At 38.7% G+C, this 21,582-nt stretch overlaps 1 protein-coding gene across 3 annotated transcripts in view; it reads right to left on the bottom strand.

Moving 5' to 3' along the window:
- The window catches only part of fbxo10 (F-box protein 10), a 59,283-nt gene extending 47,838 nt beyond the window's left edge, over nt 1–11,445 (bottom strand). Inside the window, exons 1-2 of one of the 3 annotated variants that reach the window (XM_052019705.1) lie at nt 11,137–11,445; nt 546–1,136 (exon numbers count right to left, since the gene is read on the bottom strand). In XM_052019705.1, the coding sequence (XP_051875665.1) occupies nt 546–1,130 (585 nt within the window). In that variant the 5' untranslated portion in view covers nt 1,131–1,136; nt 11,137–11,445. The remainder of the gene's footprint in view (nt 1–545; nt 1,137–11,136) is intronic. The other 2 variants (XM_052019706.1, XM_052019707.1) reach the window with 2 other exon arrangements.
- Between the last annotated feature and the right edge of the window lie 10,137 nt (nt 11,446–21,582).

The raw sequence follows: 21,582 nt of genomic DNA, 5'->3' as shown, positions 1-21,582 counted from the left end.
TGAAGAGTATCAGATAGTGCTGGATGACAATTAAGAGAATCCAACTTACTGATCCAAGATTCTGAAACAAAATATTTCATTCCCCAATAGTTAAGTCCCAAACTTGGGTGAGCATAAAATTCAAAAAGCAATGATGTATTTCTACACTCTGAAGTTTGACTGGTCAATGGGAGAGTGAGCTGCATTACATTAAACAAACAATGGAATTTGGGCACAGTGTCACAAACCATCCTACAGTTAATTCAATTTTTAAGTCATAATTTTATGAGGTGAAAGGTCTCTTTCTAACAGATACATAATCCTTGCTTAATCCATGACAAACCAAACATTCAGAACATCAGAGACATTTAACATAGGTTATGTCAAGAAGACCTATGTTTTCCAAAGTCCTCCACCCTGGTATTTTACTTCATCTCCTGTCTGGATCAACTCCATTATCACTGTGTCATGTAACTATTAGGAAATAGATCAACCTGACGGAACTTGGCAATTTTTCATCTTGAATTTCCCACATCCCTGCCAAACATTTTAGAATAAATGCTCACCTTGTACACAACAGGTGTGAACCACGCAGGCATGAGGACCAAATTGCACAGCCGTGCTGTTGGACAGTGTTGGTCAAAGCTAACAAGGAGTGCCACATCCCCTAACTTCCCAAGTCCAATTATTTCTACAGGGACCTTTAAAATCACCTCATTCTGTTCTTCATATACACCAGGGCAAACAAAAATCTTATCATACACATTGGCAACAGCTAAGGCACTCCTGAGGTTCAGATGTTCACTTGTTGGGCCGACGAATATAGTTTTTCGATCCTTCTTCCGCCGAAATAAATGCAAGCAGTTTGAGGACTCCATGTCCTGGGCATTTTTGGTCCAAATTTTAGAAGCTAAATGGTGTTGCCTAAATGCTTCCCGCCAGGAATGTGGTTCAACATCAGGTTGATTTGGCCAGTTTGGGTGTTTGCATTCATTGCATCCAAGACACAACTGCCTCCATCGAGTATTATCCAGACTGATTATCAGTTCATACCAAGCCCTGCACACCACACAGCAACGACCCAGATCTGGGAGAGGCAAATATGCAAGGATCAGACGCCACAGCTCCAGTGGGAGACCGCTGATCTCCATAGTCACCTATGAATTAAAGAAAGAATTAGGCAAAGATTAAAATCTGTGAAGGTGGAAATAGTTTTGTGCAGTGCTGCCAGTATCTTCAGAATACTATTAATGTCAATAAATTACTCGGAAGTGCAGCCAATATTTTATATCAGCATGATGTGAACAGCTGAACAATCTAGTTTTCTAACAAACATGCAAGTTAGGGGCAAGGGTAGGCCACTTGGTCGCTCAAGCTTGTTTCACCATTTACAATGATCATGGCTTATCTGATTATAACCTTAACTCTAAGATCCCCCCACCTAACGCTGAAAACCTTTTATTCCCTTACTTATTAAGAATCTAACTCTGGCTTGAAAATATTCAAAAACTCTCCTTCTATTGCCCGTTGAACAGAGTACCAAAGACTCACAATCCTCAGAAAATATTTTGCCTCATCTGTCTTAAATGGTTTTTTTGAGTAGTGAGCCCTAGAGCTATGTTCTCCCATAGAGGAAACATTCTCTCTCTATTCTTCCAAGACCCCTCAAAATCCTATCAATCAAGTTGCATTCACTCTTCTAAACTCCAGTTACAACCCTACAGATACAAACCTAGCCTGTCTTACTTTTCCTGGTATTTGTCTGGTAAACTTTCTCTAAATTACTTCCAGTACATTTACAATTTCCTAAATACTGTGCACAGTACTCCAAATGTAGTATCACCAATGCCATAAAGAACTGAAGAAATTGATGTTATTTGAAGTATCCATACTACCCTGGGGAGAGAGAAGTCTCTTGCTTATTACGAAACAGGACTACAAAATAACCTACTCTTGCCTGAACACATAAGAGCTTAGCCTCAGTTGAAAGGCAAAATTTGTGACAATGCAAACCCCCTGTTATTCAGTGAAATGCCTACCTAGATTGTGTACTCAAGTCCTAATGTAGGACATGAAATCGTCCTCTGATTCAGAGGCAAGAATGAAACTACTGGTCATAAAAAAGGACCAAGCTAATGGAGATGATATATCTCAGAATGGTGAACTTTGCCATTTGCATTGTGTCTCTTTACATGCCTAGTCCCTTACAGCATCAAAAGCAAGCATCATTTTATCAGCCCCAGTATGTCAGAGGAATTTCAGTGCTTGATCTGAATATTGCCTTTAACCGAATTCAATACCAATTGGACAAAAAGTGATTCAACTCAGATTGGTACAATATATGGACCTGCAAGGTGGACTCACACTTTTTCATCAGTGCCAATAATATATTCTGCTTCACTTGATGCCATGTTTCCAGCGATAGTTCATTTGACTCATAGAAAGGCTGATATATATTTACATTGGTACGCCAATCCAACACATGGTCAAAACACTTCCTTTGATCAAATGAACAACAGCCACTGAAAAAATAACACCTATTTTGCCTGCTCATTTCTAATTCAATTATCAAATCATTGACATATCAATTCATTGATGTATCACAAAGCAATTAAGAGGAATAAACTAGCAGCTCAGGCTGCAGGGCAACAGGAACAGGTTTCAAAAAATCTTTTTTTTTAAGAGTACACTTACATTGGCACTGAACCCCTCCACACCAGAAAGAACTGAATTACACAGCACTTTTCACAACCTTGGCAGAAATTACATAAATCGAAACTTGATTTAGCATTATGATTTGTGCATTGAGCCTCTTCCATGATCGGTCAGCAGCCTTTGACACAACTAAACACTATCCACTACTCTTTTAACTTGTCCAGTTCCATTGCTATCCATCCGATATAGCCAGAGTCACCTGCAAAAGCTTCATTATCCAGTTCTGCACTGCAACATCCAAGGTTTCCAACGATCTATCATTGACTCACTATTTATTACTGACATGTTTGCTCTAATGACCTCACCCCAAAAAACATTCAGATTCCCACACAATGACAACATCATTCCACCAGCCCTCTACCCATCTCCTCCAATAATGCTCATTTACAAGAAACACTTGGTTCAAAAATAACTGAAACTTCAAATAGTCAACCATCTGTTCAAATTTCTCCCTGGTCTTGCACCTCCCTACCTCTGTGACCTCATCCAAGCCTACATCAACTGAAAATTCTGCATTCCTGACTCTAGCTTAATAAGCATCTGCAGTTTCTTTCACAGCACCAATGTCAGCCCTGCCACCAGACTCCTAGCCTCAAGCTTTGACTTTCCTTCTCTAAATCTTGGTTAAAATGCTTCTTAGAACTTCTGAATCTTTTTTTACTCTTTCCTCATAAAGCTCAGTGTCAAGTTTGGTTTGCTAACATTTCTACAACATACTTAAAAACTTCTTCTGTCAGTTAAAAGCATGCAAAATGCAAGCTATTGTTTTACTTGTTGAGAGGAGAACTGGCTGCTCGTCTAGCCTTCCACCTAATGGAGGAGCAGGAGAGTATGAAGATACAAAAACTACTTTGGGATTTACTGTCATGGCGATCCCTGTAAACAGCCTGGCAAGATCCTTACAGGATAGAAACTCTTTAATGGGTCCCAAAAGGCATTATATAAAAAGCCAAACTATTCAATAGTGACTAAACCAAAATGGTTAAAGTTAGCTTGGATTGTTCATTTGGGAATTGCATCATCACAGAATTTCTGATTCTCCCCTCCCTCTGCTGTCATTCCTGGAAATTCATGCTTTCAGAAGACTGCACAGAGGTGGAGAGGTATAGATAGTAATTTCAAACTTAAAGCTTCATTACCCCGGGCATGGCTGCTAAGGGCAGAGTGATTTAAATTGCAGATCAGTGAGCACACTGGTAATGGATGAACAGAACTCGATGCAACAGAAGCAGCACAGTTTTTAAATAAGTTCATGGTTACTGCGTGGAGGGCTTAGGTTGGCCTTGGAGGGTAGGCAAGTCTCTATAGGTAACGAAGGGATGGATGATGGTTTTGGCAACACTTGAGATGAGGCAGGTGGAATCAAGTGACATTAGGAGAATGAAAGGGGTGACCTTGGTTGTGCACAGATAACAGAGCCAAAAATATGAATTTCTAGCACCTCCGGCTTATTCACTATTTAATATTGTTGCCAGTTTTTGAGCTCAACTTCACTTTCCACCCAATTTCCAAAATCCCCTGAATCTTTAAATGTCCTAGCATTTATTAATCTTACCTTTGAATATATTTAAAATTTGAACATCCACAGCCCATGGGATAAGAAAATAAACAAAATATATTCTCCAGTTTTTGCCTCTACAATTAAAGGCAACAGCTTCTCCGTATAAACATTATCAGTTTTTTTAAAAATGTACTTCATGCTCAGTTATAAAGCAGCCACTATATCATGCTTCTCAATCATTCTTCACTGAGCAACAACCTAGGAATTAGTGAATCTTCACTGTATTGCCTCCTTCCTTTAAAATGGACACTAAAACAGAACATATTTTCCAGATGTGGTCTTACCAAGAGGCCATACGTTTGGAGCAACACGTTCCACTCTTCTAACTAAACCAGTGATGTGTTTCCAAACTTCTCGATGCATCTACATTTTAACTTTCCACATTTCGTATACCAACACAGCCAAATCACTCAGCTCACCCAAATTTACTAGCTCCTAAACATTAAAAAAAATTCTGATTTTTCATTCTTCCTACCAAAATGAATAATCTCACATTTCCTCTCATTGTACCCTATCCATCAACCTCTTCCTCCCTCATTTAGCCTGTCTGTCTATATTCTTTTATACACTCTTTACATCTTCCTCAAAAATTGCTTTCAAATCAAATATGGAAACATGATACTCTGTCCTTTCGTCTGTAGACTGCAGGCAGCCCAGGCCCCTGTACTGATCCTTGTTGCACTCTACCAAAAACAGCCACAAACTTGAAAATGACCCATTTATTCTTGCCGTTTTAAAAGTTTGACATTACTCTTAATCTTATGAACTTTGTTTTTGTGTAACCACCTTTTGTGTAGGAGCTTATCAAAAACATTCTGAAAATTCAACATCCACTGGTTCCTCTTTCCCTGCCTGCTAATCACACCCTCAAAAACTATTGCTTATCAATCACAATACACCTCCCATAAAACCCCACTGACTCTACTTATTAATGATTTGTAAAGGCCCTGTTACCATATCCTTAATAATGTATTTGAGCACTTCCCCACACCTGCAGCGATAGTGGATCTATTTTACAACCCTCAGATGTAGGTCATTCGATCCAGAGAACTTTTCAGATTTTAGTGTCATCTGGTCAGAAGCTCATCTAGAGCACAAATGCAGCACAGTTGAATGGTCTGGTTCAGTCTCAAGTATTTGCAAGATAAATGCATAGAAAAGCTAGCTAGGGAACAGACCTGATGGTGGGAATTCAAAGGCAATGATTTAGGTTTTACAATATATAATGACAGAAAATATTTGCTCTTTTAGTACTAGTCAACAAATCTGACAATTCAGATACAATGAAGAGTCTGACAGGAGTGGTAGCAAAGTGCAGCTTGGAATGTTCATCCTATATGCAAAAACTAATGTTTTAAATGATATTGCTGAAAAATTACATGCAGATGATGAAAAAATGGCCTAGGGTAGATCTAGGAAAAACGCTGGTGGTAATGTTATACAAGTGGATAATAAGCAGTTGTTGGTGAATCTCTGGTTACTGAATAGGTGAAAGTGGAATATGCAAGTGCAACCCCAGACAGCAGGATGACATTGGAGGTGAACCATACTAAAGGTTGCAGACAAATCAAGAACACTCATATCGAATGTCATTTGCAACTTTGAGTCCAGTAGCAGGGATGGAAACTTGACTGGAGAAAGATCATACGCATTCTAGGAAAGATGAGTATTGAACTAGGAGCTGATGACACAATCAAATACTCCAGAAAGGAAAGGAAGTTGGGGATGGGATATTCGATTTTTCAAGGGTAGAAGGTATGCTGATGGTTCATTTGAAGGGAAAGAGGAAAAACAATCAATCATTGAATATATCATTGAAAATCAAAATCACGGACACGATGATCTCAAAGAGGGCATAAAAGGACGTAGGGGAGAAACCAGAGAACAACATGGATTTTGCACTGGAAAGCTGAAGAAAAAGTTTCGTCTGTGCAGTTAAGTGAGGTCACCTGATATGACTGAGGTAAACAAACTACACAAGCCATGATTGCACATCATTTATATTTGCTGATTCTGATTTCACTTGCCTCCTATCCCAATGGGACACCGTTAGCTTGGGTGCACATTAACCCTATTAAGACAATTTAACAACCACCTTATTACAGAATGTAATTCATATCACTTAACCCCAAGTTTATACCAGTTTATACACACTTCAAATGAATCTCCTTTCCCACATTTCATCTAACTTCAGCACAACTCCTGATCATTCTCCCTTAAATACTTATTTCCCTTCACTACATCTATACTTATTAACTCAACTAATCCATGTTACAGCAAGCTCTCTATTCTAACCACTCTCTGGATAAAGATGTTTTGCTTGAAATATTATTGACATTATTAATTACCTTATCGTTATAACTAGTTTTAGATTTCCCAACAATCAGAGCCACAAATCCCAGATCTGCCACCCCGAGTCCATTTATACATCCATGCGTATGAATTACGAGCAGGTTACTCAGCCTCAAGGCTGCTCCATCATTTAATAAGATATTGACTGATCTGACTGTAACCTCAACTTCACATTCCTGTCTACCTGTAATATTTCTCCCCTTTCTTAAGTACTTCTCTACCTTTGCTTTAAAAATATTCAGCTTCCATGGCCCTTTGAGGAATAGAATTTCAAAAAATGGAGTAAAAATTTTGCTTCACCTGTCTTAAATGGGTGACCCCTTATTTTTAAAAACGGTAATCCAGAGTACCAGATTCTCCCATTAGAAGAAGCATCCCCTTCACACTGACCCCGTCAAGACCCCTCAGGATCATACATTTCAATCAAGTCACCTCAATTTTCTAAATTTAAGCCTAGCCTCTCAATCTTTCCTCATAAAATAATCTACCCATTCCAAGTATCAGTATAGTATATCTTTACTGAATTGCTTCCAACACATTCAAATCCTTCCTTGCAGTATGTCAGATGTGGTGCCACCAAAGCCCCTCATAAATGAAGCATAACCTCCCTACTTTTGTATTCAATTCCCCTTTCAATAAATGATAATATTCTTTCAGCTTTCCTAATTACATTCCTTTTGTGAATCAGCACGAATAACCAGACCCTTCTGCGTTTTAGACCTCTACAATCTCTCACCATTTAGATAAAATGATTCTTTTTTATTTTGTCAAAATGGACAATTTCACATTTTCCCACATTATAATCCTTTGCCAATTCTGTGCCTATTCACTTATCCTATCTATACCTTTGTAGCCACTTTAATGTCCATTTCAAAACTTACTTTCCCATACTTTTTATGTCATCAGAATAGTTAACAATCATACCATTGTTGCCTTCATCCTAAAAGCTGAGGCCCAACACCAATTCCTGTGGCATACATTTGTTACATCTCACCAACAGAAAAACCATTTGTGCCTACTCTCTGCCTCCTGTTGCCAATTAATCTTCCACCCTCACCAATATATTAACATAAATGAAAATAAAACTGTAGATACTGGAACTCTGAAATAAAACAAAAAAATGCTCGAAAGACTCAGCAAGTCAGACAGTATCTGTGGAAAGTGAAACAGTTACTGTTTCAAGTCTAGAACTCTTCATCAGTACTGAGAAAGAGAGAATGTGCAATACCCATCCTTTTACCTCTTCCTGTCACACCATCCAGGGACCTAAACAATCCTTCCAGGTAAGGCAGTAGTTCACCTTCACTCCTTCCAATCTGGTACTACATTCAGTGTCACAATGTGGCCTCCTCTACATTGGAGAGATCAAACACGGATTGGGGAAAAAAGATGACTTTGTGGAGCACCAATGATTCATCCACTGGAGTGACCCAAGCCTGCCACTTAATTCACCATCCAACTCTGATCTCTGTCTGTGGCCTCCTGCACTGTTAAAACAAGGCCCAATGCAAGCTCATGGAACAACATCTCATTATTTGACTGGGCATGTTGCAGCTTGCAGGACTCAATATCAAACTCTCCAACCAGGATGCTGCCTGGATTAGAGAGTATGGATTATGAGGAGAGACTAAGGGAGCTAGGGCTTTACTCATTGGAGAGGAGGAGGATAAGGGGAGACATGATAGAGGTATACAAAATATTAAGAGGAATAGATAGAGTGGACAGCCAGCGCCTCTTTCCCAGGGCACCAATGCTCAATACAAGAGGGCATGGCTTTAAGGTAATGGGTGGGAAGTTCAAGGAAGATATCAGAGGGAGGTTTTTCACCCAGAGAGTGGTTGGTGCATGGAATGCGCCGCCTGGGGTCGTGGTGGAGGCTGAAATGTTGGTTAAGTTCAAGAGATTGTTAGAAAAGCATATGGGGAATTTAAAATAGGGGGATATGTGGAAGGAAGGGGTTAGTTAGTCTTAGTCATGGTTTAAAGGTCGGCACAACATGGTGGGCTGAAGGGCCTGTATTGTGCTGTATTGTTCTATGGTTCTATGGAATAGGACTGATGGGATTGCTCCAGTAGGATGGGCTGTATAGCCATCAGTCTGATTCAGAGATTCAAAAAAAAACTACATACATCTTGAACCTTAAATCTCTTTAGCAAACTGAAACTTGGCATTTGTATTAAATTCAGTTTTTGATAAAGTTCTGACAAGTAGTATTTTAAAGCCTCACACAGAGTTGCTCAAAATTCTATGAAGTTAAAAGTAGCATATGGTTCCCCAAATATGAACATGCAATGTTATATCAATCATATTTTGGGATCTCATTATGATGCTGTTACAGGGATATTTAGTGTACATTATTTTGCCATATCAGAGAATTTCCCTTTGTTCCAGCCATTGCCTTTCCCCAACCTCTCTGTTACTTGCTACACTCTTTCTCAGATATGAAGGGCCCTACACCTGAAACATTAACTGTTCCACTTTCCACAGATACCGTCTGACTTGCTGAGTTTTTCAGCATTTTCTGTTTCATTTCAATGTTACACCATGAGCTTTTACTTTCAAATGCCTTCCAGAAATCCAAGTATAACATATTACCAGTTCCCTTTTATCCACACTACATGTTACTTCAAATAATTCAATAAATTGGTCAAATATGATTTTCCTGCAAATGTTTGACTACCTTGGATTTTTCCCAAGTCCCCTGTCTTTAATAATAGCTCCTAACATGCCCCCCATGGCAGATATTAAGCTAACTAGCCTGTAGTTTCTGTCCCCCTCCATTTTTGAATAAAAGAATGACATTTTCTATTTCACAAGCTAATGGAATCCTCCCCAAATCTAAAACCAATGCATCAACTACCTCAATGCCCACTTATTTTAAAATCTAGGATAATGACCACCAGGTGCCAGAGACCTGTCAGCCTGCAACTCCTACAATTTGCTCAGTACCACTATCCTGATCATTGTATAATCACCGAGTTCCTCCCTCCCTTGCAATTCCAGATTTACAGCTATGATTTTTATTCAACCATGCCTTAGTCTATTTCCTTTAGGTCTGCAGGTGGGAGGTGGAGAAACACCTATCAGTTATAACTTCTTAGTTCAGTTATACCCATAGTATTATACCGCTTTATACAAATTTAAGTACATAACAAATAGTGACTAACTTTCCCCAGTGTTTCCATGTTGCCTAAAGAGCTATAACGGAATCTAAAATAATAAGTAGATAGAAGCACAAACAGGACATTATCACAAAGAGAATTATTGGCCATATCTTCCATAAATAAACAGCAAGGTGGTGCACTGAATTATTCAAATCAGGACAGTGCCAGATTGGATTGCTGTTTGGAGGACATTCATGGCATCTCTACTGTTACACTCCAATGTAGAAGATGGATATATTCCATTAAATATCTAAAAGACAATGGGGAACTTGCACTCTAATGTACATGATCATATCACTCAGAGCATTCCAAGTCACTTCATATATTGCACAGTTCTTAATTGCAACTATTGTTGCTATCACAATCAACCTTTTACATTGGGAATTCATAAACTGACCAATTAATAACTTGCTATTATTGAGATGACAAAGGTGTTTAAAAGCTCTCATGTTGCGAAGGTTCCACTCAGTCCCCTGACAGAATTACCATTGTAAGTATTTGGACAATATAAACGAGTATTATTCCCAACTCAAGACTAGAGAAAGTTGAAAGAAATCAAAAAGCGATTCTAAAAACATATTCTCTCCCCAGACCTTTTAAATGGAGGGGGATATGGCTGATCGAACATTGTGAAATACTGCTTGGGTCTAACCTTGAACAGTGTTAAATTGTGGTACAGTCTGCAATCCACAGTCTAGAAAGGTTGTCAATGCCTCAAGTTAGATGTCAACGAGATTTAATGGAACGAGGGTCTACTCATGTAAGAGTGAAGAAACTGAGATAGCAAGCTATGAGATGATATGATACAAAAGTGGTCCATATAATAAAAAGGATTTGATATAATAAATAAGGAGAAATTGTTTGCTATAACAGAAGGGACAGTTACAAGAGTAGGCGGATTTAAAACGATTGGCGAAAATACTGGAGGGCTTCCAGGAAAACACAGCAAGTTGCGATCTGAAATATTCTACCGAGAGGGCAGTTGAAGCAACAGCGACCTGGAAACATTTTTGAGGGAAAACATTTACGGAGCTTCGGGAATTGAGACGGAAGTGGGACTAGCCAGAAACAAATCCGTTCGAACGATCTCCCATGCCATTCCGTTTATGAAAATTATCATAAAAAATTAAGAAAATGCGTGAAGCGCGGAATTGTAATTTGGGTTTAATTGTTGAAATATATCTTGATTTTCAAAAAGAAAGACTTAAAAACACTTGAACATATCTGCATCACTTTGGAGTATCTGTGGGGGTCCAGTCCGGGACAGGTTTGCGCCCGGGCGCCCCCTCCATCCGACGAGCGAGCCCGTTGTATCGCGGAGAGCTGCCGGCTCTCCTCGGAGGGGGAATTAACTTTACCGCTCACCTTCTATATCTTCAGCGGTGCTGACAGATAGCGTCCGCAGGCGCAGCTCGAATCCGCGGAGTCTCACTCTCCGCTCGGTCGCGTTGCAGCGCCGGGGGCCTGGCCACGACGAGCGCGTCCTGCCGCTCCATCGAGCCTGAAAACAGCCTAGCAACGGCCTACCCCTCCACCATACTCTTGTTGCTGGTACAGCCGCCGCCAGGCGTCCCGCGCCGGTCGGAGCCTGGGAATTACGTCATGTAGCAACCGCACGGTTGTTAGGGAGGTGAGATGAGAGCTTCAAAAAGAAGTCATCAATAGGATAACCCTAATATAAACTTGTTGAAAAGGAGTAATATAGCGTCACACAGTACAATTAACTGCAACATATTATTAATTAAAAAGCTAGTCACAAGGGTAGAATGAAGACCAATAAAATACATTTTAATTAATCCAGAGTACAAAGAATTCAAATATACAATGAAAGATAGACTGAACGTTTTCCAAGTAAGTAATATTTCAATGTATACCGAACCATTTTTCGAGAACATTAAAAGAAGTAAATAACAGTCTCCATAACTTTTCTCCTAGTCAGATCCTAAGTGGAAGTAGAAAATTACAAGATTGAAAATTCTCAGCAAGAACACACAAAACAAAGTTACAATTAGAGATTATGCAATTAGTCTTCTGGACGGAGCAATGTATTCCACGATCTGAGCAGTATTTTAAAATGTTAATTCTACATCATTTCATGGAAAGTTATGCAAGTAGTGTAGGACATAAGCAATTATCTTTCTGTATTTTATAATAACTGAATTCTAATAGATTTGTTGTATTACTTGGAGCTCCACCTGCCGATTTTGCAGACAGCTTCGAAAGAACCTTCAACAAAGTTCCCACATAAAAAAATTGTCAGAGCACATCTTCCCTTAATTTCAATTTAAACAATTATGAGAAGAATGGGGGAACAAGTTTTGGAATATTTTTGGTAGGTAAATACAATCACTCCATGCATCTTTCACTGCTCATTCCTGGAATGTTGGGGTCAATAACAGGGCATTTATTTTCCACCTTCCTCCATGTAATACATTTCCAGCTCCTCAAATTCTGGTTTCACTCAGGACTTACCTAGTTAGTAAGTTGCAGATGATACCAAAATTGATGGGATAGTGGAGAGTGAAGAATGTTATCTATGGTTACAACAGGATATTGATCAACTGAGAAAGTGAGCAAGGGAATGCAGGGAATTTGACTCATACAAGTCCGAACTGATGCATTTTGGAAAGTTAAACCAGGCCAAGGTATATACAGTGAATGGTAGGGCCCTGGGGAGTGCTGTTGAACAGAGACCTTGGGGTACAAGCACATAATTATCTGAAAATGGGAACACAGGTAGACAGGGTGATGAAGAAGGCATATGGCATGCTTGCCTTCATTGACCAAGTCATTGAGTATAAGAGTTGGGACATCATGTTACAGTTGTACAAAATGTTGGTTAGACTACACTTGGAGTATTGTGTGCAATTCTGGTCACCATGCTATAGGAATGATATGACTAAGCTAGAGAGTGTGCAGAAAAGATGCTGGAATTGGAGCGCTTTTGTTATCAGGAGAGATTGGATAGGCTGGATCTGTTTTCCCTAGAGTGAACGAGGCTGAGAGGTGACATGATAGAGGTATATAAAATTATGAGAGGCATAGATAGAGTAGATAGCCAGCGTCTGTTTCCCATAGTAAGGTGTCTAAGACTAGAGTGCATAGGTTTAGGGTGAGAGGGAGGAGGTTTAAAGGGGATCTGAGGGATAACTTTTTCACACACAGAGTAGTTGGTATCTGGAATGAGCTGACAGAAGTGGTGGTGGTGGCAGAAACAGTAACAACATTTAAGAGGCAACTTGATGGGTCCTTGAATGAGCAAAGCATGGAGGAACAAGGAATTAATGCAGGCAAGTGGGTTTATGATAGATAAGTATAATAGTCAGCATAGACTATCTCTCTTTCTGTTCTTAAAGCCTGCTGTGCGGAACACAAACTGAAAATGTCAGAAGAAGCTCAACTGGTCAGGAGTTCAGTACCAATGAAAGATCTTTGACCTGAGACATCCCTTTCCACAGATGCTGCCTGACCTGCTGAGTTAATTGCATATGCTTTTTTTTATTTTTTAAATTTTCATTTACTGTTGGAGATAAGAGTAAGTTTGTTTGCAAACAGCAATCATGTTTCTGGAAATAGATGAGTCATCTGTAAATATACAAAATCAATTTGGAATGAATACTATAACAGAAGTTAGCTGAAATACAGACAAAAATTATGTAGATTCTCTATTTGTATATATACAGGAATAGTTATTTAGATAGTCTTCTGCCCAAATGTCTCAAAATGAATCTTCACAAAAGCAACAAATAATGGATGACAATCCTCCACACAAATCTCTGCTGACTTGTAAATAGAGAGGGTACATAAATTTACAAGGAACTTGCCAGTGGTGGAAAACTTTAGTTGTGATGTCGCACAAGTTATACTGAGGCTCTTTCCTTTGAAACATAGGAGACTGATGGGAGATTTAAATGAGATGTATAAATTTAAGAGCCACTGAGAAAGGAAGAACTTATATCATGTAGCAGAGAGGTCATTACCTAAGGTGCATATAGATTTATGATAATTGTTAAAAGAATTATAGGAGGAGGAAAATAAAAATTGTGGTAGTCTGAAAGGGCAGTGGAGCCAAAAATCCTACTACATTTAAAAAATGCCTGGATGAGCATTTGATATGCTGTGACGCACTGGTCTCAAAAGGGAGAAGTGAGATTAGCCTAAATATCATTTTTTTGGTTTCCATGGGCCAAATTACATACTTCTGTGCTTAAAGTTTCCAGCATTCTATGAACACAAAGGAATAAAAAGATTTAAATATCAGCAAACAAGGAAGAAGGAATGAGATGTTTCTAAGATGTATCAACTTCAGCATACACTGCTATCACAATGAATACAGCAAAACCATCAAAGTCATCTCTCTCCTTAGTATATATTTTTACAATTTTAAAATTAATGTCGCCAGGTCAGAGATTGAGCCTGAGGATTAGGAGAGATTTGAAGACCACTAAAGAATGACAGAAATGTTAGTTAAAATAAAAGATAACATGTGAGAGGCAACTAAAATTATACTGGGAAATAAGGACATGCCTGGCATCTATCTTTGCAGTATAAAGTACAAAAAATATACCAGACACTGTGGGAATCTCAGTATAATGAGACAGAACAACTTCAAGTAATTAATAATAGTAAATTACTGGGAAGGTTAAGTGGACTAAAAGCTGAAAGGTGCAATGGACCATATGGCCTCATCCTAGGATTCTAAAAGGGGTGGCTGAAGGTGCATTGTGAGTAATTAAGACCATTCTTTTGATTTTGGCAGCAGTCTCAGTGGATTGGACCATACCATATGCAACATTGTATTCCAAGAACAGATTGAGAGAGAACAGAAGGGAATATCTATTGGTTATCCTGACATCATTCATTAGGAAATTGATAGATATTAAGGATATGGTAACAAAGAATTCAGAAAATCATACTGTGGTAAGATAGAATTGACTTGACTTTATGAAATGGCAATTGTGTTTGACAATTCCAAAGAGTTTGTTAAGGATGTGATTAGCAAGTAATAAAAGGAGAACAAGTAATTTATAAGCAACAATATATCTTGATTTTCAAAATACATTTGGTTAGGTAGCACACAAAAGATTATTGCGTAAAATAAGCTCTCACAAAATTGGAGGCAACGTATTAGCATGGATGAAAGAAAGAGAACAAAGAGGAGGAATAAATGGATCACTTACGGGTCGGCATGGTGTTACTGATGTAGTGCCACAGTGAAGCATTCTGCCTTCAGCTAAACTATATTATTAAATCAGGTGACAATGTGTACTATTTCCAGATCTGCTGACAGTATAAAGCTATGTGTGAAAGTGAACTATGAGGAAAATGTTAAAGGTTGGAAATTGGATTGCACATAAAAATGCTTAACGCTGCACTGGTTGGAATACCTGTGCTAATCTCCAATGCTCTTGTAACTTACTTAACATGAGGCCAAAGGGATCATCGAGGGTGGGGGGAAGGGTGTTTATCCTGGGGTTAGGGGATGATGGGGTGAGAGCTTTGAGGTGGGGAAGGGTACTATGGAGGTGTGGAGCAGTCAGTGGGGGCAGAAGGTTCATGAAGATGTTCAGTAGGAGACAAGGGAGATGTTCATGGTAGACTGGGAACGTGAGCACTGAATGAGGTATGGCCTCTTGCCTTGTAAATGGTGAAAAAGTAACTTACTTGTAGGAAGATGGATTCTGCAGCAGCAGCCCAGGTAGGGAGACCAAAGCAGACATCAACATCCAGTTCAGATGTGCATCAACAATAACAAAGGAATGGGTGCTACTTTGGCATTGTATGCCACTTAACATCATAGCATATACCCACCAGCCTACCATTAAATGCATGTCAAATACATAGAGAACCCAAATCCAAAATCTACTGGCACACATTGGTCTTTTAATATCCTATTGCATGGTGTACAAATAGGATACATGACAAGGCACAGGCTCTCATAGGTGCATGCTTACATAATATCAGGGCCCTTCGCATGTGCATTCAACAATTTCTGGTACTAGTTAGAGTTGCTGGAAGGTCTAAAGCATAGCTCATTGGAAGGTTTTCCGGCTATACCTACAAGAGTTTAGAAGGATAGTGGCAATTTCAATGAAATTATTGTGGTGATGAATAACCAAATCATTCCTCAAGTCAAACAGAAATACATTTAAGTGAAAGAAAAGACTGCAGATGCTGGAATCTAAATGAAAACACTATGATGCTGGAAAAACTCAGCAGGCCAGGCAGCATCCATGGAGAAAAGCAAGCGGTCAACGTTTCGGTGCATTTAAGTTGATCAATCATAACTTGCAAGTGGAAGAAGGCAATCCATGCATTCTCCCCAATTGCACAGAGTGTGGCATTTTTACACATAATCAGAGACATGTTACAGCACCTTACATCTTCAGCCAATGTACAGACATTATCTTATCAGCACAAAGCCAATCAGGTAGAAATGAGCTTATGATTTACATTGTCCTCCCTATCTATCATCTTGCTTGTTTTCCTGCAGACCCTCTAGGACTGCCAGTTAATTGAAGACAGTGAATAAGTCCCATCAATGTCTTTATTCATACAAAGGTTTACCCTCCTTATCCTTATACATTTACTATTCCCTTTAGAGACATACAAGATTCTTAGAAGAATTAGCGATGTAGATATTGAGAAGCTCTTTCCTCCAGCTGGAGATTCTAGAACAACGGCATGGTCTGTGGTTAAGGGATTGGTTCTTCAGAGCTGCGATGAGGGAAATTTATGTAAATCTTGGGAATGCTATAATCCATTGGTGTGGGATTGCTCATCGTTTAACATATTTTAGATTGAGGTGGTTAGATTTTTTGGTATTGAGGGAATCAAGGGAGAAGGGGATTGGGCAGGAACGTAGACTTGAGGCAAAGGATTAAAGTGACAGTGGAACAGGCTTGATTGAGGGACTGTATACCATGCTCCTGCTTCCACTACTGCTACATTGGTTAGAAAATATGATTCAACATGAAATGATAAACTACATTTAAATTCTTGCTTTGATTTATATTAATATGTTTTATATTAATTGGCTTGTCTTGCAGAACTTTACTGAGTGAACTATTAATGTGATCACCTCAGAGGTACTGATTTGAGGCGAATTTTTCACTTAGAGGATGGTGGGTGTATGATATGAGCTGCCAGAGGAAGTGGTAGAGGTGGGTACAATTACAACATTTAAAAGATATTTGAACAGGTTCATGGAAAGGTTTAGAGGGATATGTGCCACTCAGGAAGGCACCTTGGTTGGCATGGATGAGTTGGGCCAATGGGCCTGTTTCCATGCTATATAACTCTATGATTTCAATTTTGTCCTTTTTATGATAAACAAACTCAAGCGATCTACTTACTTCAGATGGAACATACCTAGTGCAGAGTCTGGAGTTCTGTCTGTGTGCAGACTGTGTGGAACAATGAAGCTTATTGTTTCTTTAAATGCAGCACTTAAAGCAAATTCTGACATGGTTATTACTGTCATGCCCATTAGCTCTAATGAAACAGGAAGAGGAAAATTATTGAAAGCTAAAAGAGCCATCAAATGGAATTTGTACAGTAAGTGTATTTCAGTTTCATGATTTGATTGACAAGGATAACCAAAGAAAAATCACCTAGACTGAACCTCTTCAGGCTTTAAATATGGGAACAGTTTACAATTCAGCTCAGCAAATGCCCCAGTGAGCATAAGGTTGATAACTCAGTCATAGTGAAAATTCCTCTTCTTACTCCCAGACTTGGTAATTTATGAATACCTGATAGTTTATTAGATTACAGGGTTCCTAATTTACCACAATTTGCACTTTAATGTGGTAAAATATCCCCTGGTGCCTAATAATAGTCACCAAAACAGAATATATCTAAACATATGAGCAAACTCATGGTCAGAGATATTTTGAGTATTTTAAAGGAGGAATTAGAGAGGAGCACGTTCCAGGAGGGAATTCCAAAACTTAGGTCTACAGCAGCTACTAATGATGGAGTGATTAAATCAGGGAGGTGTAGGCAACCATAACTGGAAGAGCACAAATATCTCAATGGCTTGTAAGTTTGTAGAAGATAGGAAGGGAATGAAAAGCAAGGATGATGACTTAAAACTGATGCATTTTCAGACTGGGAGTCAGTAAAAATGATGGATGAAGGAGAATTGGTGTTAATTTAGATACAGGCAACATAAGTTTAGTTGAACAGAAGTTTACATAGGGTAGAAGATGGATGGAAAACTTCCTGAAGAGCACTGGACTTGGCAAGTTTAGTGACAGCAAAGGGATGGATGAGGATTTCAGCTGTGAATGAGTTTACATTTATCCTGAAAATTCTCAGGGTCAAACACAATACTAAAGTTACAAAAATTCTGGCTTGGGTTCAGACAGTTGCCAAGATTGTGGGGACTCAGGAATCGAGTTAATGGCAGGGACCAATGACAATTGAGGGGGTGGTGGTAATAATGCAAGAATGGAGGAACAAAAAAAACTGGAGTAGGTATCTTGACTTCTGTAGCCTCACCCAGCATTTAACAAGATCATGGCTGATTTGAGAACCAACTTCTTAGCCCAATTTTTTCCTGATAACATCTTTGGTTAACAAAAGTCTACCAATCCCAGATTTAAAATTACAATTCACCTAACATTAATTGCTTCTTGGATTAATTCCAAACTTCCAATATCCTTGCCTGTAAAACAGTTTTCTAATTTCATACAAAGGCCAGGCTCTAATTTTTAGGCCCCACCTGGTCCTAACTAGTGGAAAGTTTCTGTCTATTCAGTCTAGCAGTTTCTCTAATCAAGCAAAGATTATCTTCTAACTTCCAGGTGATACAAATCCAGTTTGTGTAATTTAACCTGTTAAATTGAGATGTTATACAAATCTATGCTGCACAATCAACAGAGATTCCTGTGGGATGCCACTTATCACAGCCTATTGATTCCTATGTATCGTCCACATCAACCAATCTTCCAAACAGATAAATAATAATTTGCCATAATTCAATATTTTAGTCACCTTCTTCAGAAAAATTTTCATCAAACACAACCTTCTTCAGCAGCACATTCTGCTGTTTCTGATCAGTCACCTATCATGTAATTTCACCCCGAGTTTCTAATTCTATTTCCTCCCTCTGTACTAGGTTCTTTATTCTCTCTGTAAACTTCGTAATGTAGTATATTCAATTTTTAGTTCTAGCCATGTTAGAGCCGCATCTCAATAACATCTGATCCTAAAGTTGGAGGAGAAGCTTTAGCAGGTTATTCTTTGGCTATGCTTCATTGATAAGAATATAACTAGGCAAGGTCATTTCACCCAGATGGCAACAGAAGAGAACTGGAGGAAGATGGTGTGGTTAATAGTTTCAAAGGCTGAGGCCAAATCAACAAGGGGGGGGGGGGGGGCTAGTTCACCATTGTAGAACTATTAAGGTGGATCTAACTGATTAAATGGTGAAACCATTGAACCTCTGAGGAAACGTTAAACTGTGGAAAATTAATTAGTAGGAGTCTTGAATTGTGTTGCCTTAAAAATTGGGACCTTGTGCATTTATTAAAGACAAAACTCCACAGAGATGCTAAAAAAACAAAACCTATGTGATAACAGACACAAGATACAGATGTTACATTCATCTGTAATCTTATAATCAAAATACCAAAAGACCAGGGCCTCCATTACAACAGAGAGCTAATCGTGCATCTACTGCAATGGACAACAAGCAGGAGTCAAGGGAGTCATTAATCCAGGCAATTGACTTTGAGGACATTTGGCTCAGACTGATGAAGAACATTTGTATGCAGCAACAGTCAGGGATCTGAGAGTTGATAGCTTATTCAGAGTTGAACAGTGGGGTGCTCTGAAGTCAGTTTAAGTAATTTTTAGTAGTGGTAAAAACATTGAGGGTTTGTGTACAGGGTATGTCACAATCTCAAAAAAACTATAGACTTAAAGGTCCTATCATGTGTCATAAATTACAAACTGGAACTTAGGAATGAGAATTGGGAATAGCTCAGGTCCTAAACCCTGGACATAAAAGTGGTATTTTTGTGAAGCCTACATAATGAAAAATAATGGCTTATCATTAGAACTGTTCCAATGAAAAGTCATTAACCCCTTTTCTCCTTCTGCGGGTGCTGCCTGACCTGAATATTTCTATCATTTTCTCTTTTTATTTCAGTGGATGTATATCATGTAATGCAAATAGAGCAAACATATGTACAGCAAATATTAATTACTATTAATTGGAGGTTTAAGTAACTAAGCAATTTGTTCCCAGGGAAGGCCCAACCTACTTAATTCAAATATTAGTTTTTATACATTTGAACAGTGGCCCCATATTGAAACTTGGGAAATTCATTTTAACTCACTTTCTTCTGGTCTATCGTCAAAGAATTTTAAAACTAGGGAGTATATTGTCAACATAATTTTCTCAGATTGCTGGAGAGACCAAGAAGCTGGAAAGCAGTTGAAGCAATGTCTGCCTGAAACATCATGTGTGACATGGGCAGGGAACTCCTTTCAGATATAGCCAGTTTTAACAAATATAGCAGAAGTAACGATTAAGTGATGCAGCAGTTTTGTGCTGCTATCTCATCTCTGGTGACCAGAGTTCAAACCTAACCCTCATGTGTTATCTGTGTACAATTTGCATATTCTCCCTGTTGTGCAGATTTGATCCGAGTGTTCTGGTTTCCTCCCACGTCTGATGACATGCTGATGGGATGATTTACCATAGCCAATTAAACCTAACATAATTTACAATGGAGTAAACAGCAAAAAGAATGAAAAGAGAAATGATAGGCGTACAAAAATAAGTTGCAGGACTACAGGAAAAATAAGGATAGGGCACATAGGACTGATGGGGATTGCTTTATTGGGAGGTCTCATGGACCCAACGGCCTGACTAGCTTCCTGTATCAGTTGAGATGTTTGTCAAATCATATCTAAATTGGATTTTTGGTACAATTTACACTAACAAACTTTGTGGCTGATCAAATTAACCTGAGAAATGAATATTCCTAGCCTTAAGTCAAGGAAATCACAGGAGGGTATTTATTGCAATTCCATCCAATATGTTGTTTGATCCTTATCTTGTCATGACTGCACATTGACCAGAAAGCTTTCGAGGCATCTATTTAAAAACAACTTAACAGTAACTTTTACTACACCAATGTGTACAAATTCCAAAGGAAAGTAATTCAAATTCAACTGCCACAATAAAATTTGATTTTGACAATCTGTATTACTAGTCCTGTAATTATTACCAGTCTCCCTCACTCTACCCACAATTTGAATATACGAAGTGCTTTTAGTGGAGGTAGAAGAACTGGATGTAGTAAATGCCTTTTCTACCCTACTGGCTGATATGAAAGAATATTCTGCTTGCCCTCTGCTGTATGATCAGGAATTCCACATGGGGCTGCTATAACTGCCACACAAGACATCAAGATTTGTTCATCAGGTTGGATCCAACTGTCCCATGCCCCCATACATACCTCACTTAGATTCAGTCCAGGCCTAAAGTCATCGACCAATAAATGGTTGAATATTTCAATAAAACTAATATTTTGGTTTAAACAGGCCAGCTGGAGTTTATTAACTTGTTTCCTTTGAAACAATACTTGGTTTAAACAGCAACATAATCTATTTATATCCTTGGTTTAGGGAAATGTAAAAGTAACCAAGATAATCTAACATTCTTTACACAAAGCCACTGCACAATTTAACTTTTACAGCTATTTGAGGTGGAGGAAAATTAAAATGTCAGCCAACAATTTAGATACTAAACATCAAAGCAGAAGGATGAAAACAAAGAAATCTTAAGAAATG

The sequence above is a fragment of the Pristis pectinata genome, chromosome 7 (genome assembly GCF_009764475.1).
Source record: "Pristis pectinata isolate sPriPec2 chromosome 7, sPriPec2.1.pri, whole genome shotgun sequence".
Lineage (NCBI taxonomy): Eukaryota > Metazoa > Chordata > Chondrichthyes > Rhinopristiformes > Pristidae > Pristis > Pristis pectinata.
Note: the sequence above shows the minus strand (reverse complement) of the source record. Positions and strands in the feature narration are given on the sequence as shown.